The 18,793-nt window shown below is 37.1% G+C and overlaps 2 protein-coding genes and 1 long non-coding RNA gene across 3 annotated transcripts; all 3 read left to right on the plus strand.

The window, feature by feature from the left end:
* The first annotated feature begins 2,301 nt into the window (after positions 1-2,301).
* LOC116190205 lies at positions 2,302-3,014 on the plus strand. Its single transcript, XR_004152621.1, has 2 exons — positions 2,302-2,480; positions 2,685-3,014. It is a non-coding gene; the product is annotated as an uncharacterized LOC116190205 (long non-coding RNA).
* Positions 3,015-7,897: 4,883 nt separating this feature from the next.
* On the plus strand, positions 7,898-9,160 carry LOC116190202 (glucan endo-1,3-beta-glucosidase 7-like). The gene is made up of 3 exons (XM_031519862.1): positions 7,898-8,036; positions 8,364-8,627; positions 8,832-9,160. Exons 1-3 carry the CDS (start codon positions 7,958-7,960, stop codon positions 8,861-8,863), a joined length of 375 nt encoding a protein of 124 aa, XP_031375722.1. The 5' UTR covers positions 7,898-7,957; the 3' UTR covers positions 8,864-9,160.
* A 5,957-nt stretch (positions 9,161-15,117) lies between these two features.
* LOC116190204 (glucan endo-1,3-beta-glucosidase 7-like) lies at positions 15,118-16,388 on the plus strand. The gene is made up of 3 exons (XM_031519865.1): positions 15,118-15,265; positions 15,593-15,856; positions 16,061-16,388. Exons 1-3 carry the CDS (start codon positions 15,187-15,189, stop codon positions 16,090-16,092), a joined length of 375 nt encoding a protein of 124 aa, XP_031375725.1. The 5' UTR covers positions 15,118-15,186; the 3' UTR covers positions 16,093-16,388.
* The last annotated feature ends 2,405 nt before the right edge of the window (positions 16,389-18,793 follow it).

Here is an 18,793-nt window from a genome sequence, read left to right on the forward strand (position 1 = left end):
TAGTAGGGCTGCGGAGTTCTTCGCAGCGGTAAAAAAGTTGTAGTGAGGTCATGGTCAAATGGGTTCCACCAGTCCAGGCCGGTTCAAGCTTAATACCGATGGCTTGGCGCTAGGTATCCTGGTAAGGCAGGAGGCGGTAGTGCATCGTCCGAGACGAGAATGGACAGTGGCGGGCAGGCTTCACACGTAGAATTGGTATAGCACCCAGTATTGTGGCCAAGCTATGGGCATTAACGACATGGACTCTAGCGCTCGCTCTCAGTCTTGGTATCACCCACCTTGAGGTTGAATTAGATGCCAAGGTCGTATATGATCTTGTATGGGGTGATAGTTGTAGTAATTCATTACTACGTACTCTTGTGATTGATTGCAGGACCCTCAGCAGTACATTCCAGGGTATTCGTGCTGCGCAGATCTTCCGCGAGGGGAACTTCAGCGCCGATGCACTAGCTCGGAGGCGTTCTATTTACGAGAGCATTTTGTTGTTTTCTTTGAGCGCTCGCCGGATATGTATTTCTTATCATATGAGACTTTATCAGTATATGCCATCCTAGATTGGTCACCAATAGGGGAGAATCGAATTCATGATGTATGGTGAACCTTAGTTTGATAAATTAATATCATGCGAAATCTAATAAAAAATCATAGAGTCGAGGACGGCACAAACAAACCGACTCAAATCAATCACTTAAATGTACTGTTTCGAGCAAAACACTAACTTGAACTTAATTAGTTAGGTCGTGTTTGGTAACGGAGTAAGTACGATTATGCTTAACTCCACGGGACGAAAACAAAAGTACTTGAGAAAATTTATTATTAAAAATTGGTTGTAATTGTAGTTAAGAAAATATGTAAGAGAATAATTATTAAAATGAATAAGAGGATAAAAAGTAATGATTATATTGTTGAATTGAGAAAAATGAATAGTTACAAGAATTTAATATTAAAAAATTAATTATAACAATTGTTGAGAAAAAGTACGTGAGAAAATTTTATTTTTTAAATGAAAAAATGTAGAAATTTTAATGATTGTATATTGAATTAATGAAAAAATAAAGTGGAGTTAAACGAAGTAGAGTGTGATTTAGTAAACAACAAAGCACAAGATAAATTTACTGTTCGAACACAACTAACTCGAAACTTAATTAGTTAGGTTGCGTTTGGTCACAGAGTAGAGTATGATTACCTTAACTTCACGGGATGAAGATACAGTAATTGAAAAATTTATCTTAAAAAATTAGTTGTAATTATAGTTAAAGAAAACATACGTGAGAAGAATTTATTATTTAATTGTATAAGAACATAAAAAAATGACTATGTTTTGAATTGAGGGAAAAATAATGAATAATTTGGAGAATTTTTTAATATTAAATTATTAATTGTAATAATAATTAAAAAAAGTACGTGAGAGAATTTATTATTTAATTGAAAAAAAACGATAAAAATATATGATTGTGTTATTGATTTGATGGAAAAGTAAAGTGAAGTTAAATGGAATAGAGTGTGATTTTGTAAAGAAACAAAGTTTATAGCATGGATAAGTCCAAGTGCGGTGGACAAAGTCAAATTGGATTTTACTTCCCTCCATAATAAAACACCACGTTAATAACCTTTCTTTTTATTATTAACTAACTATATTTATTCCTATAGCTCATTTGGTAATTCACTGCCACTATTTACAAACCGCGCACACACACACAGATATATATATATATATATATTAATATAATGTTGCATTTTCTTCTTGGTTGAGACACTGGAAGTGCAAATCATTCTAAGCATTTCTTTGATCGATCAATCCATCCATTATGGCTTCCCTTCCACAGACCTCAGCCCCAATGTCTCTTCTCTCTCCTCTTAGCTTTTGCCCTGCTTCTTCACTCCGCAAGTAAGCTTTGTAGCTCTTTTACTTAAAAGAAAGTCGGGTTTTCTTTTCGAGAAAATTTTATACAGTCTTATTTCCCAAAAATGTGTTGAGAAAAACATCAATTATATGTTGCTGTGATTAATTTGTGATTTTGGCAGTAATTTGGGTAATTAATACCCATTCATCATTAGTTGGAGTTTTATTCATGCCAAGTGGCGAGCTCCAATAATTTCTCTCTCCTGTTTTAATTCCCTTCTAATATTGTTGGTGGACACTTTCATGATTACCTATTAATCTGTCCGATATAATCGCGCATGATTACCTATTGTTGCACGGCACCGATTCAACAGTCACCAAGGCAGCTTCGGAACCAAATGGTAGTTGGTGCATCGCGAAGACTGGAGCTGAAGTCCCAAAGCTCCAGGCAGCCTTGACTATGCCTGTGGTCATGGCGCGGACTGCGCCTCAATCCAACCAGGAGCCCCTTGCTTTGAGCCCAACACAATCGCTGCTCATGCATCGTATGCCATGAACTGGCTCTTCCAGCACTCTGAGAAGACACCTACTGATTGCGACTTTGGCGGCGCGGCCATGCAAACTTCCACCGATCCAAGTAAAACTTCTTTTACAAAGGCCCGCTTTTATTTGAAAACCTTTTCCGAATAATTAGCCATTTTTAAAATCTATCAATACTAAAAAAATACTCACTCTTGTAGAAATGTTTTAAGTGTAGTATATACTCTCTTTCTTTATATCTAAACTCATGAATCTTCTTTTAACTGAAGAGTATTATTTCACAAATTTCTCTTGTTTTCAGGTCATGATAGCTGCGTATATCCTGGTAAATAGCAATTGAGAGAGACTTAAAGAGAGAAAGAGAAGAAAAGCTTCAGTTTGATGTGATGTGGGAAAATAAGGGGAAGAAAAAATCCGAAAAGGAGGATTATCAGAGAGAATTACTGTGTTTAGTGCCGCTTAATAAATTGATCTTCATTTTAAACGCTTTTTTTTTTTCCTTTATCTAATATATGGGTTTGAGAGATTAAGCTAGCCTTGTCTCATTTATCCATTAATCGTATTGCGAAGGGTTACGCATTGTAGAAGCAAGAATCCAATTTCGAATATACCGCATTTCGTTCTCGCAGCTCATCTCCTGACCCATCTGATTGATTCACTAACCTTATCTCTCTCTCTCGCTATATATATATATATATATATATATATAATCAGAAAGGGTCTTTTTCCTTCATTTCCATTTAACCTTCTCGTCTGCATAGATAATATATTTGCATATAAATAAATATGTAAGTCTGTGTATGTTGGTTGAGACTTTTGATATCATTCGAAACATCCATTCATCGATCGATCCACTAATGGCATCATTTCCACAGACATTAGCTTTCACTCTGTTTCATCAGTACTAATAAGTTCCTCCACTTTTCCCTGTCTTTTCCATTATTAGCCTTCTCTGGGACAAGATGATCAGTTGTTTTTTTTTTTTTGGGTGAGATTAGAAGGTGTCAATAATCTCTTGATTAAAACAAACAGTCCTCATTCGAGCATCGGCTTGGTTCCTTGCCACAAGGTGCTTTTAGTTGATTTCGTATCCCGATACTCCCACACCGTGGTTTATATTCATCAATTTTTATTATCTTTCTGGTACTAAAGTGGAAATTTTTATTTCAAAAGTAATAACCTCAGAAGGGCGGCCAATCGAGCCATTGGATTGTTCCAACCAATAACGGACACCCCAAGTTCCACAGATTGCATCATCGGCCGAGCCAACTACACAAATCTTAGAATCGATGGTGGCATGATCAAACCGATCATTCTAACCTCTTCAATCTAATGTTCGAGTAGAACTAACTCGAACTTAATTAGTTAATTTTTGGCCACACATATGGAGGTCAAAGACAAACATGATTTTTGCTCCCTTCATAATAAAAAGATTTTTGTTCCCTTCATAATAAAAACCGCATTAACAACCTTATAGTAACTAACTACATTTAAACCTACAGCTTATTACTTGGTAACTCATTGCCATTCCAGAAGAGACTAGACACACCCATGGGGTCCACATGCACCTTTGGGTGGGCCCACATCAAGACCTTCTTGCCCGCTTTAGATATGCACGTATACTCCCTGGTTGAGACACTGCAAAGCATTCAAAGCAGTTCTTTCGTCAATCAATCCATCAATGGCTTCTCTTCCATAGACCTCAGTTCCTATTTGGGTCATGCGAATTTGGATACCCTATAGCTTTCAAGATATCCGGATCTTATCTATATAGGACCTGTTCCGTAATTTTGGAACTGTGCCCTACCACTATTAGTCATAGAACCGAACTCTATCCAAACTTTGTATTATATCACAGGTTCTGAATACCCGTTTAAAATCTATACTATTCTTTTTCCTTTTCTTTTTCTTTTTCTTTTTTTTTCTCGGTCACCTACTAGTGCGGCAGTCTCGAGGAACTCTCGCGGGACGGTAACCACTGTTTGGGAGTTTCGAACCGGCACTACATTACATTGCCGAGGTAGGGAGGCTTCTTCTTAGGGAAGCTCTAAAGCATGTCAGTGGCCACTACTTGAGCAACAGAGCTTCACGATTTGGCTGGTTCATGGTAGTGTCAACAAAGAAGAGTAGCAGTAGCTCACGCCTCGGGTGGAGTGGAGAACAGCTAAAGTGCCTCAAGCCTAGGGAGCAGCAGCCGTTGACGCCCGGAAAAATGATTGCGATGGCTAAACGATTCTAGAGGAATGGGCGTCAATGGGGAGCTCAGGGGAGAGATGGATGAAGTAGAGATAAGAGAGCTAATTCCAGGGTTTTCCATTTTATTTTTTTCCTTTTTGTTTATGTGGGATTATTAATTTATATATATATATGCATGTTGTATATTTACGTGTATATATAGAAAGGCAGGTTGCAGATCCTGGTTCTGGTTCCAGTTGTGGGTACTATCTCTGCTGGAATCGGAATCGGATTTCACCGATTCCTAATTTTTATACTCGGATCCTATCATTTTTTCTTTTTTCTTTTTTTTTTCAATTACAAAGGAAGTCCATGTAGTATATTGAAATAGAAATATTAAATATCTAATAAAGGAGCACGAGTAGTCCCACTAAGTATTGAAACTGAGACTTCTTGATCACCAGGAGAGAGGTGCGTCACCGCACTATGTCCTCTCTTGATGGACCCTATCCAATTTTCAATCAGAACTAGACCCTACCATAACGGGTAGGTTTTAATCGTTTCCAGGTATATTCGGCATCCGTACACACCTCTAGTTCTTATGGCAATGCTCCTCTTGGGTTTTGCCCTGCTTTTTCACTCTGCAAGTAAGCTCAGACGTACTTTCACTTCCCTGCATTTTCCATGGCATCAACATCAAAAGAAAGTCAAGTTTTCCTTTTCGAGAAAATTTTAAATGATCTTACTCCACAAAAACCTTTTGAGAAAACGGTAATAATGTTACTGTGGTTAATGGTGATTACGACAGTAATTTGGGTAATTAATACACATTCATCTATTTATTCTCCTGTTCTCATTCCCTTTTCGTTTTGTTGGCGTAATGTTTTGAACTTTGCTTGGTAATTACGTAAATGATCATATTTCCATTCAATCCTACCAACCCGCAGTCCTTGGGGATTTCACTTTTTCCATTTAGCCCGGAGGTATCAATAGGGCCAGAATTAGGACCAAGAATAGGGGTGTCATTTATTTAGTTATTTTAAAAAGGATTAATAACAAAAAAAATACAAAATTTTCACATTTTAACAATTCAAGCACGAATTTTTTTTTCTTAACCTAAATATGTTCATACTTTCGATTTGATATCAATTTTAGCAGGGTCCATTTTTCCGTAAATTTGGACGGAATTGAGGTCATAGAGAGCGCCGACGACCCCAATCGGGGGGTAGGGTGCTAGTGACCCCAATCATGTAAGGGGGTGTTAGCGGTCAGAATCAAGGCCATTCCCCGGAATCGGGAGAACTCTCAAATTAGGAATTCTCCCAATTCCTTTGGTGGAGTCTCGACCCCGGCTATCACTCCCCCAATTGGGGTCACCAACACCCTCCCCCTTATTGCATTCGCAGGCGCCCTCCCCTCAATTGGGGTCGTCGGCGCCCTCTATGGTCCCGATTCTGTCCAAATTAACGAAAAATTTAATGTCATGCTAGAATTGTTATCAAATCAAAAGTTTGTGCATTTTTAGTTAAAGACAAAAGTTCGCGCTAGAATTATTAAAATGCAATTTTTTTTTATTAACCCTTTGTTAACCCGTAGTAGGGCTGCAGAGTCCTTCGCAGCGGTAAAAAAGTTGTAGTGAGTTCATGGTCAAATGGGTTCCCCTAGTCCAGGCCGGTTCAAGCTTAATACCAATGGCTTGGCGCTAGGTAATCCTGGTAAGGCAGGAGGCGGTGGCATCGTCCGAGACGAGAATGGACAGTGGCGGGCAGGCTTCACACGTAGAATCGGTATAGCACCCAGTATTGTGGCCAAGCTATGGGCATTAACGACATGGACTCTAGCTCGCTCTCAGTCTTGGTATCACCCACCTTGAGGTGGAATTAGATGCCAAGGTCGTATATGATCTTGTTGGGGTGATAGTTGTAGTAATTCATTACTACGTACTCTTGTGATTGATTGCAGGACCCTCAGCAGTACATTCCAGGGTATTCGTGCTGCGCAGATCTTCCGCGAAGGGAACTTCAGCGCCGATGCACTAGCTCGGAGGCTTGTCTATTTAAGAGAGCATTTTGTTGTTTTCTTTGAGCGCTCACCGGATATGTATTTCTTATCATATGGAGACTTTATCAGTATATGCCATCCTAGATTGGTCACCAGTAGGGGAGAATCGAATTCATGATGTATGGTGAACCTTAGTTTGATAAATTAATATCACGCGAAATCTAATAAAAAATCATAGAGTCGAGGACGGCACAAACAAACCGACTCTAATCAATCACTTAAATGTACTGTTCGAGCAAAACTAACTTGAACTTAATTAGTTAGGTCGTGTTTGGTAACGGAGTAAAGTATGATTATTCTTAACTCCACGGGACGAAAACAAAAGTACTTGGAGAAATTTATTATTAAAAAATTGGTTGTAATTGTAGTTTAGAAAAAATATGTAAGAGAATTAATTATTAAAATGAATAAGAGGATAAAAAAGTAATGATTATATTGTTGAATTGAGAAAAAAATGAATAGTTAGAAGAATTTAATATTAAAAAATTAATTATAATAATTGTTGAGAAAAAGTACGCGAGAAAATTTATTTTTAAATTGAAAAAAATGTAGAAATTTAATGATTGTATTATTGAATTATTGAAAAAATAAAGTGGAGTTAAACGAAGTAGAGTGTGATTTAGTAAACAAACAAAGCATAAAATAAATTTACTGCTCGAGCAAAACTAACTCGAACTTAATTAGTTACGTGGCGTTTGGTAATAGAGTAGAGTATGATTATACTTAATTTCACGGGATGAAGATACAAGTAATTGAAAAAATTTATCTTTAAAAAATTAGTTGTAATTATAGTTAAGAAAACATACGTGAGAGAATTTATTATTTAATTGTATAAGAACATAAAACAGAAATGACAATGTTGTTGAATTGAGGGAAAAATAATGAATAATTTGGAGAATTTTTTAATATTAAAAAATTAATTGTAATAATAATTAAAAAAAAGTATGTGAGAGAATCTATTATTAAATTGAAAAAAACAATAAAAATATAATGATTGTGTTATTGATTTGATGGAAAAGTAAAGTGAAGTTAAATGGAATAGAGTGTGATTTTGTAAAGAAACAAAGTTTATAGCATGGATAAGGCCAAGTGCGGTGGACAAAGTCAAATTGGATTTTACTTCCCATCATAATAAAACACCACGTTAATAACCTTTCTTTTTATTATTAACTAACTATATTTATTCCTATAGCTCATTTGGTAATTCACTGCCACTATTTACAAACGCGCGCGCGCGCGCACACACACATATATATATATATGTGCATTTCTTCTTGGTTGAGACACTGGAAGTGCAAATCATTCTAAGCATTTCTTTGATCGATCAATCCATCCATTATGGCTTCCCTTCCACAGACCTCAGCCCCAATGTCTCTTCTCCTCCTCTTAGCTTTTGCCCTGCTTCTTCACTCCGCAAGTAAGCTTTGTAGCTCTTTTACTTAAAAGAAAGTCGGGTTTTCTTTTCGAGAAAATTTTATACAGTCTTATTTCCCAAAAATGTGTTGAGAAAAACATCAATTATATGTTGCTGTGATTAATTTGTGATTTTGGCAGTAATTTGGGTAATTAATACCCATTCATCATTAGTTGAAGTTTTATTCATGCCAAGTGGCGAGCTCCAATAATTTCTCTCCTGTTTTAATTCCCTTCTAATATTGTTGGTGGACACTTTCATGATTACCTATTAATCTGTCCGATATAATCGCGCATGATTACCTATTGTTGCACGGCACCGATTCAACAGTCACCAAGGCAGCTTCGGAACCAAATGGTAGTTGGTGCATCGCGAAGACTGGAGCTGAAGTCCCAAAGCTCCAGGCAGCCCTTGACTATGCCTGTGGTCATGGCGCGGACTGCGCCTCAATCCAACCAGGAGCCCCTTGCTTTGAGCCCAACACAGTCGCTGCTCATGCATCGTATGCCATGAACTCCCTCTTCCAGCACTCTGAGAAGAAACCTACTGATTGCGACTTTGGCGGCGCGGCCATGCAAACTTCCACCGATCCAAGTAAAACTTCTTTTACAAAGGCCCGCTTTTATTTGAAAACCTTTTCCGAATAATTAGCCATTTTTAAAATCTATCAATACTAAAAAAATACTCACTCTTGTAGAAATGTTTTAAGTGTAGTATATACTCTCTTTCTTTATATCTAGACTCATGAATCTTCTTTTAACTGAAGAGTATTATTTCACAAATTCCTCTTGTTTTCAGGTCATGATAGCTGCGTATATCCTGGTAAATAGCAATTGAGAGAGACTTAAAGAGAGAAAGAGAAGAAAAGCTTCAGTTTGATGTGATGTGGGAAAATAAGGGGAAGAAAAAATCAGAAAAGGAGGATTATCAGAGAGAATTACTGTGTTTAGTGCCGCTTAATAAATTGATCTTCATTTTAAACGCTTTTTTTTCCTTTATCTAATATATGGGTTTGAGAGATTAAGCTAGCCTTGTCTCATTTATCCATTAATCGTATTGCGAAGGGTTACGCATTGTAGAAGCAAGAATCCAATTTCGAATATACCGCATTTCGTTCTCGCAGCTCATCTCCTGACCCATCTGATTGATTCACTAACCTTATCTCTCTCTCTCGCGATATATATATATATATATATATATAAAAATCAGAAAGGGTCTTTTTCCTTCATTTCCATTTAACCTTCTCGTCTGCATAGATAATATATTTGTATATAAATAAATATGTAAGTCTGTGTATGTTGGTTGAGACTTTTGATATCATTCGAAACATCCATTCATCGATCGATCCACTAATGGCATCATTTCCACAGACATTAGCTTTCACTCCGTTTCATCAGTACTAATAAGTTCCTCCACTTTTCCCTGTCATTTCCATTATTAGCCTTCTCTGGGACAAGATGATCAGTTGTTTTTTTTTTTTGGGTGAGATTAGAAGGTGTCAATAATCTCTTGATTAAAACAAACAGTCCTCATTCGAGCATCGGCTTGGTTCCTTGCCACAAGGTGCTTTTAGTTGATTTCGTATCCCGATACTCCCACACCGTGGTTTCATTAATTCTCATTTTGTTTTTGTCAGTTGTGGCTAGATTTTGGTGATTGGAGAACGATAGTTTAAAATTTTCCTATTTTCTAGAGAATTAGAGAACTTATTTTTCTGTTCAAATCCTAATTTGGAGTTTTGTAAATGACTTAATTAAAAGGACTTCGTGACAATAGAGAGACAGCGCACAATTGCGAAGCATTTATTTTGCAATCACAAAGTCGATGGAATACAGAGATGGTAATGAAGAATACAAACTCAAACCAAGATCACAAAGGATATTTTACACTCCCTTCCATCCCGCCAGGGTCGTGCACTACTATAGACTGATTTGAAGTCGCCTGTATCAACAATGGAGGATGCAACCACATTGAGATGCTCTAGCTAAATAGCCGTAGGATGATGGCAATGAGCTCACGATCGTGCTGTTGAGGACGATTTCTACCATCATAGACTGTTGAACCAGAATCGTTGAGGATAAACTCCTACTGCTACAAGCTCGAAATCAAAATTAGACTACTCTTACTAATAAATTAGTCTACTGCTAATTGAAAGCTATGTTGAAATTTTTGTTGAACGAAAGGTCCTTTCTCCGTTGGGATCTTCAGCTATTTATAAATTTTCCTTGCTCTCCAGCAATTGTGATCTTTGTCTCTGAAAGTCGAGATCATGTGTTGAGCAGTTACAACATTCCCTCTTTTACATATAGAATTTTGGATCCTATTTGCTATGTGTTTTTAAATAATCTTCGCATTCTGGGCACTCTTGCTCGCTTCAAAACTTCTGGCGAACGCCTCAGGCTTTCATCGCTTTGTCTTGCGTCTTAGTGACACTTTCTTGCTCCAAAACGGTATTGCCTTGCTCTGGTTTCGATAATTTTGTATTTTTTGGATGAGAGAAAAAAGTTCGTGTTAAAACTATTAAAATGTGAAAATTTTGGAATTTTTTGGTTATTGAACAAAAAATGTTTCAAATAAAAAAATTATTTAACGAGGCATTTACACGTGACATGTCAGCAGTAGCGCACACAAAAACAAGGATGGTGGGTGTCCTATTTTAAAATGAGGTAATATAATTATTCAATTTCAAAGTTATTGGGGATGTAACTTTAATATATTCATCAGTTTTTATTATCTTTCTGGTACTAAAGTGGAAATTTTTATTTCAAAAGTAATAACCTCAGAAGGGCGGCCAATCGAGCCATTGAATTGTTCCAACCAATAACGGACACCCCAAGTTTCATAGATTGCATAATCGACCGAGCCAACTACACAAATCTTAGAATCGATGGTGGCATGATCAAACCGATCATTCTAACTTCTTCAATCTAATGTTTGAGTAGAACTAACTCGAACTTAATTAGTTAATTTTTGGCCACACATATGGAGGTCAAAGACAAACATGATTTTTGTTCCCTTCATAATAAAAAGATTTTTGTTCCCTTCATAATAAAAACCGCATTAACAACTTTATAGTAACTAACTACATTTAAACCTACAGCTCATTACTTGGTAACTCATTGCCATTACAGAAGAGACTAGACACACCCATGGGGTCCACATGCACCTTTGGGTGGGCCCACATCAAGACCTTCTTGCCCGCTATAGATATGCACGTATACTCCCTCGTTGAGACACTAGAAAGCATTCAAAGCAGTTCTTTCGTCAATCAATCCATCAATGGCTTCTCTTCCACAGACCTCAGATCCTATTTGGGCCGTGCGAATTTGGATACCCTATAGTTTTCAAGATATCCGGATCCTATCTATATAGGACCTGTTCCGTAATTTTGGAACTATGCCCTACCACTATTAGTCATAGAACCGAACTCTATCCAAAACTTTGTATTATATCACAGGTTCTGAATACCCGTTTAAAATCTATACTATTCTTTTTCCTTTTCTTTTTCTTTTTCTTTTTTTTCTCGATCACCCACCAGTGCGGCAGTCTCGAGGAACTCTCGCGGGACGGTAACCACTGTTTGGGAGTTTCGAACCGGCACTACATTACATTGCCGAGGTAGGGAGGTTCTTCTTAGAGAAGCTCTAAAGCATGTCAGTGGCCACTACTTGAGCAACAGAGCTTCACGATTTGGCTGGTTCATGGTAGTGTCAACAAAGAAGAGTAGCAGTAGCTCACGCCTCGAGCCTACGGAGCAGCAGCCGTTGTCGCCCTGAAAAATGATTGCGATGGCTAAACGATTCTAGAGGAATGGGCGTCAATGGGGAGCTCAGGGGAGAGATGGATGAAGTAGAGATAAAAGAGAGCTAATTCCAGGGTTTTCCATTTTATTTTTTTCCCTTTTGTTTATGTGGGATTATTAATTTATATATATATATATGTATATGCATGTTGTATATTTACGTGTATATATAGAAAGGCAGGTTGCAGATCCTGGTTCTGGTTCCAGTTGTGGGTACTCTCTCTGCTGGAATCGGAATCGGATTTCACCGATTCCTAATTTTTATACTCGGATCCTATCATTTTTTCTTTTTTCTTTTTTTTTTCAATTACAAAGGAAGTCCATGTAGTATATTGAAATAGAAATATTAAATATCTAATAAAGGAGCACGAGTAGTCCCACTAAGTATTGAAACTGAGACTTCTTGATCACCAGGAGAGAGGTGCGTCACCGCACTATGTCCTCTCTTGATGGACCCTATCCAATTTTCAATCAGAACTAGACCCTACCATAACGGGTAGGTTTTAATCGTTTCCAGGTATATTCGGCATCCGTACACACCTCTAGTTCTTATGGCAATGCTCCTCTTGGGTTTTGCCCTGCTTTTTCACTCTGCAAGTAAGCTCAGACGTACTTTCACTTCCCTGCATTTTCCATGGCATCAACATCAAAAGAAAGTCAAGTTTTCCTTTTCGAGAAAATTTTAAATGATCTTACTCCACAAAAACCTTTTGAGAAAACGGTAATAATGTTACTGTGGTTAATGGTGATTACGACAGTAATTTGGGTAATTAATACACATTCATCTATTTATTCTCCTGTTCTCATTCCCTTTTCGTTTTGTTGGCGTAATGTTTTGAACTTTGCTTGGTAATTACGTAAATGATCATATTTCCATTCAATCCTACCAACCCGCAGTCCTTGGGGATTTCACTTTTTCCATTTAGCCCGGAGGTATCAATAGGGCCAGAATTAGGACCAAGAATAGGGGTGTCATTTATTTAGTTATTTTAAAAAGGATTAATAACAAAAAAAATACAAAATTTTCACATTTTAACAATTCAAGCACGAATTTTTTTTTCTTAACCTAAATATGTTCATACTTTCGATTTGATATCAATTTTAGCAGGGTCCATTTTTCCGTAAATTTGGACGGAATTGAGGTCATAGAGAGCGCCGACGACCCCAATCGGGGGGTAGGGTGCTAGTGACCCCAATCATGTAAGGGGGTGTTAGCGGTCAGAATCAAGGCCATTCCCCGGAATCGGGAGAACTCTCAAATTAGGAATTCTCCCAATTCCTTTGGTGGAGTCTCGACCCCGGCTATCACTCCCCCAATTGGGGTCACCAACACCCTCCCCCTTATTGCATTCGCAGGCGCCCTCCCCTCAATTGGGGTCGTCGGCGCCCTCTATGGTCCCGATTCTGTCCAAATTAACGAAAAATTTAATGTCATGCTAGAATTGTTATCAAATCAAAAGTTTGTGCATTTTTAGTTAAAGACAAAAGTTCGCGCTAGAATTATTAAAATGCAATTTTTTTTTATTAACCCTTTGTTAACCCGTAGTAGGGCTGCAGAGTCCTTCGCAGCGGTAAAAAAGTTGTAGTGAGTTCATGGTCAAATGGGTTCCCCTAGTCCAGGCCGGTTCAAGCTTAATACCAATGGCTTGGCGCTAGGTAATCCTGGTAAGGCAGGAGGCGGTGGCATCGTCCGAGACGAGAATGGACAGTGGCGGGCAGGCTTCACACGTAGAATCGGTATAGCACCCAGTATTGTGGCCAAGCTATGGGCATTAACGACATGGACTCTAGCTCGCTCTCAGTCTTGGTATCACCCACCTTGAGGTGGAATTAGATGCCAAGGTCGTATATGATCTTGTTGGGGTGATAGTTGTAGTAATTCATTACTACGTACTCTTGTGATTGATTGCAGGACCCTCAGCAGTACATTCCAGGGTATTCGTGCTGCGCAGATCTTCCGCGAAGGGAACTTCAGCGCCGATGCACTAGCTCGGAGGCTTGTCTATTTAAGAGAGCATTTTGTTGTTTTCTTTGAGCGCTCACCGGATATGTATTTCTTATCATATGGAGACTTTATCAGTATATGCCATCCTAGATTGGTCACCAGTAGGGGAGAATCGAATTCATGATGTATGGTGAACCTTAGTTTGATAAATTAATATCACGCGAAATCTAATAAAAAATCATAGAGTCGAGGACGGCACAAACAAACCGACTCTAATCAATCACTTAAATGTACTGTTCGAGCAAAACTAACTTGAACTTAATTAGTTAGGTCGTGTTTGGTAACGGAGTAAAGTATGATTATTCTTAACTCCACGGGACGAAAACAAAAGTACTTGGAGAAATTTATTATTAAAAAATTGGTTGTAATTGTAGTTTAGAAAAAATATGTAAGAGAATTAATTATTAAAATGAATAAGAGGATAAAAAAGTAATGATTATATTGTTGAATTGAGAAAAAAATGAATAGTTAGAAGAATTTAATATTAAAAAATTAATTATAATAATTGTTGAGAAAAAGTACGCGAGAAAATTTATTTTTAAATTGAAAAAAATGTAGAAATTTAATGATTGTATTATTGAATTATTGAAAAAATAAAGTGGAGTTAAACGAAGTAGAGTGTGATTTAGTAAACAAACAAAGCATAAAATAAATTTACTGCTCGAGCAAAACTAACTCGAACTTAATTAGTTACGTGGCGTTTGGTAATAGAGTAGAGTATGATTATACTTAATTTCACGGGATGAAGATACAAGTAATTGAAAAAATTTATCTTTAAAAAATTAGTTGTAATTATAGTTAAGAAAACATACGTGAGAGAATTTATTATTTAATTGTATAAGAACATAAAACAGAAATGACAATGTTGTTGAATTGAGGGAAAAATAATGAATAATTTGGAGAATTTTTTAATATTAAAAAATTAATTGTAATAATAATTAAAAAAAAGTATGTGAGAGAATCTATTATTAAATTGAAAAAAACAATAAAAATATAATGATTGTGTTATTGATTTGATGGAAAAGTAAAGTGAAGTTAAATGGAATAGAGTGTGATTTTGTAAAGAAACAAAGTTTATAGCATGGATAAGGCCAAGTGCGGTGGACAAAGTCAAATTGGATTTTACTTCCCATCATAATAAAACACCACGTTAATAACCTTTCTTTTTATTATTAACTAACTATATTTATTCCTATAGCTCATTTGGTAATTCACTGTCACTATTTACAAACGCGCGCGCGCGCGCACACACACATATATATATATATATGTGCATTTCTTCTTGGTTGAGACACTGGAAGTGCAAATCATTCTAAGCATTTCTTTGATCGATCAATCCATCCATTATGGCTTCCCTTCCACAGACCTCAGCCCCAATGTCTCTTCTCCTCCTCTTAGCTTTTGCCCTGCTTCTTCACTCCGCAAGTAAGCTTTGTAGCTCTTTTACTTAAAAGAAAGTCGGGTTTTCTTTTCGAGAAAATTTTATACAGTCTTATTTCCCAAAAATGTGTTGAGAAAAACATCAATTATATGTTGCTGTGATTAATTTGTGATTTTGGCAGTAATTTGGGTAATTAATACCCATTCATCATTAGTTGAAGTTTTATTCATGCCAAGTGGCGAGCTCCAATAATTTCTCTCCTGTTTTAATTCCCTTCTAATATTGTTGGTGGACACTTTCATGATTACCTATTAATCTGTCCGATATAATCGCGCATGATTACCTATTGTTGCACGGCACCGATTCAACAGTCACCAAGGCAGCTTCGGAACCAAATGGTAGTTGGTGCATCGCGAAGACTGGAGCTGAAGTCCCAAAGCTCCAGGCAGCCCTTGACTATGCCTGTGGTCATGGCGCGGACTGCGCCTCAATCCAACCAGGAGCCCCTTGCTTTGAGCCCAACACAGTCGCTGCTCATGCATCGTATGCCATGAACTCCCTCTTCCAGCACTCTGAGAAGAAACCTACTGATTGCGACTTTGGCGGCGCGGCCATGCAAACTTCCACCGATCCAAGTAAAACTTCTTTTACAAAGGCCCGCTTTTATTTGAAAACCTTTTCCGAATAATTAGCCATTTTTAAAATCTATCAATACTAAAAAAATACTCACTCTTGTAGAAATGTTTTAAGTGTAGTATATACTCTCTTTCTTTATATCTAGACTCATGAATCTTCTTTTAACTGAAGAGTATTATTTCACAAATTCCTCTTGTTTTCAGGTCATGATAGCTGCGTATATCCTGGTAAATAGCAATTGAGAGAGACTTAAAGAGAGAAAGAGAAGAAAAGCTTCAGTTTGATGTGATGTGGGAAAATAAGGGGAAGAAAAAATCAGAAAAGGAGGATTATCAGAGAGAATTACTGTGTTTAGTGCCGCTTAATAAATTGATCTTCATTTTAAACGCTTTTTTTTTCCTTTATCTAATATATGGGTTTGAGAGATTAAGCTAGCCTTGTCTCATTTATCCATTAATCGTATTGCGAAGGGTTACGCATTGTAGAAGCAAGAATCCAATTTCGAATATACCGCATTTCGTTCTCGCAGCTCATCTCCTGACCCATCTGATTGATTCACTAACCTTATCTCTCTCTCTCGCGATATATATATATATATATATATATAAAATCAGAAAGGGTCTTTTTCCTTCATTTCCATTTAACCTTCTCGTCTGCATAGATAATATATTTGTATATAAATAAATATGTAAGTCTGTGTATGTTGGTTGAGACTTTTGATATCATTCGAAACATCCATTCATCGATCGATCCACTAATGGCATCATTTCCACAGACATTAGCTTTCACTCCGTTTCATCAGTACTAATAAGTTCCTCCACTTTTCCCTGTCATTTCCATTATTAGCCTTCTCTGGGACAAGATGATCAGTTGTTTTTTTTTTTTGGGTGAGATTAGAAGGTGTCAATAATCTCTTGATTAAAACAAACAGTCCTCATTCGAGCATCGGCTTGGTTCCTTGCCACAAGGTGCTTTTAGTTGATTTCGTATCCCGATACTCCCACACCGTGGTTTCATTAATTCTCATTTTGTTTTTGTCAGTTGTGGCTAGATTTTGGTGATTGGAGAACGATAGTTTAAAATTTTCCTATTTTCTAGAGAATTAGAGAACTTATTTTTCTGTTCAAATCCTAATTTGGAGTTTTGTAAATGACTTAATTAAAAGGACTTCGTGACAATAGAGAGACAGCGCACAATTGCGAAGCATTTATTTTGCAATCACAAAGTCGATGGAATACAGAGATGGTAATGAAGAATACAAACTCAAACCAAGATCACAAAGGATATTTTACACTCCCTTCCATCCCGCCAGGGTCGTGCACTACTATAGACTGATTTGAAGTCGCCTGTATCAACAATGGAGGATGCAACCACATTGAGATGCTCTAGCTAAATAGCCGTAGGATGATGGCAATGAGCTCACGATCGTGCTGTTGAGGACGATTTCTACCATCATAGACTGTTGAACCAGAATCGTTGAGGATAAACTCCTACTGCTACAAGCTCGAAATCAAAATTAGACTACTCTTACTAATAAATTAGTCTACTGCTAATTGAAAGCTATGTTGAAATTTTTGTTGAACGAAAGGTCCTTTCTCCGTTGGGATCTTCAGCTATTTATAAATTTTCCTTGCTCTCCAGCAATTGTGATCTTTGTCTCTGAAAGTCGAGATCATGTGTTGAGCAGTTACAACATTCCCTCTTTTACATATAGAATTTTGGATCCTATTTGCTATGTGTTTTTAAATAATCTTCGCATTCTGGGCACTCTTGCTCGCTTCAAAACTTCTGGCGAACGCCTCAGGCTTTCATCGCTTTGTCTTGCGTCTTAGTGACACTTTCTTGCTCCAAAACGGTATTGCCTTGCTCTGGTTTCGATAATTTTGTATTTTTTGGATGAGAGAAAAAAGTTCGTGTTAAAACTATTAAAATGTGAAAATTTTGGAATTTTTTGGTTATTGAACAAAAAATGTTTCAAATAAAAAAATTATTTAACGAGGCATTTACACGTGACATGTCAGCAGTAGCGCACACAAAAACAAGGATGGTGGGTGTCCTATTTTAAAATGAGGTAATATAATTATTCAATTTCAAAGTTATTGGGGATGTAACTTTAATATATTCATCAGTTTTTATTATCTTTCTGGTACTAAAGTGGAAATTTTTATTTCAAAAGTAATAACCTCAGAAGGGCGGCCAATCGAGCCATTGAATTGTTCCAACCAATAACGGACACCCCAAGTTTCATAGATTGCATAATCGACCGAGCCAACTACACAAATCTTAGAATCGATGGTGGCATGATCAAACCGATCATTCTAACTTCTTCAATCTAATGTTTGAGTAGAACTAACTCGAACTTAATTAGTTAATTTTTGGCCACACATATGGAGGTCAAAGACAAACATGATTTTTGTTCCCTTCATAATAAAAAGATTTTTGTTCCCTTCATAATAAAAACCGCATTAACAACTTTATAGTAACTAACTACATTTAAACCTACAGCTCATTACTTGGTAACTCATTGCCATTACAGAAGAGACTAGACACACCCATGGGGTCCACATGCACCTTTGGGTGGGCCCACATCAAGACCTTCTTGCCCGCTATAGATATGCACGTATACTCCCTCGTTGAGACACTAGAAAGCATTCAAAGCAGTTCTTTCGTCAATCAATCCATCAATGGCTTCTCTTCCACAGACCTCAGATCCTATTTGGGCCGTGCGAATTTGGATACCCTATAGTTTTCAAGATATCCGGATCCTATCTATATAGGACCTGTTCCGTAATTTTGGAACTATGCCCTACCACTATTAGTCATAGAACCGAACTCTATCCAAAACTTTGTATTATATCACAGGTTCTGAATACCCGTTTAAAATCTATACTATTCTTTTTCCTTTTCTTTTTCTTTTCTTTTTTTTCTCGATCACC

The sequence above is a fragment of the Punica granatum genome, unplaced genomic scaffold (assembly GCF_007655135.1).
Source record: "Punica granatum isolate Tunisia-2019 unplaced genomic scaffold, ASM765513v2 Contig00379, whole genome shotgun sequence".
In the NCBI taxonomy this organism is placed as follows: Eukaryota; Viridiplantae; Streptophyta; class Magnoliopsida; order Myrtales; family Lythraceae; genus Punica; species Punica granatum.

Excerpts from the sequence above, each read along its gene's own strand:
- LOC116190204 (XM_031519865.1), top strand. The coding sequence starts at position 15,187 with ATGGCTTCCCTTCCACAGACCTCAGCCCCAATGTCTCTTCTCCTCCTC. Across the intron at positions 15,266-15,592 it reads CCTGCTTCTTCACTCCGCAA|TCACCAAGGCAGCTTCGGAA; the intron begins GTAAGCTTTGTA and ends CCGATTCAACAG. Across the intron at positions 15,857-16,060 it reads GCAAACTTCCACCGATCCAA|GTCATGATAGCTGCGTATAT; the intron begins GTAAAACTTCTT and ends TCTTGTTTTCAG.
- LOC116190202 (XM_031519862.1), top strand. The coding sequence starts at position 7,958 with ATGGCTTCCCTTCCACAGACCTCAGCCCCAATGTCTCTTCTCCTCCTC. Across the intron at positions 8,037-8,363 it reads CCTGCTTCTTCACTCCGCAA|TCACCAAGGCAGCTTCGGAA; the intron begins GTAAGCTTTGTA and ends CCGATTCAACAG. Across the intron at positions 8,628-8,831 it reads GCAAACTTCCACCGATCCAA|GTCATGATAGCTGCGTATAT; the intron begins GTAAAACTTCTT and ends TCTTGTTTTCAG.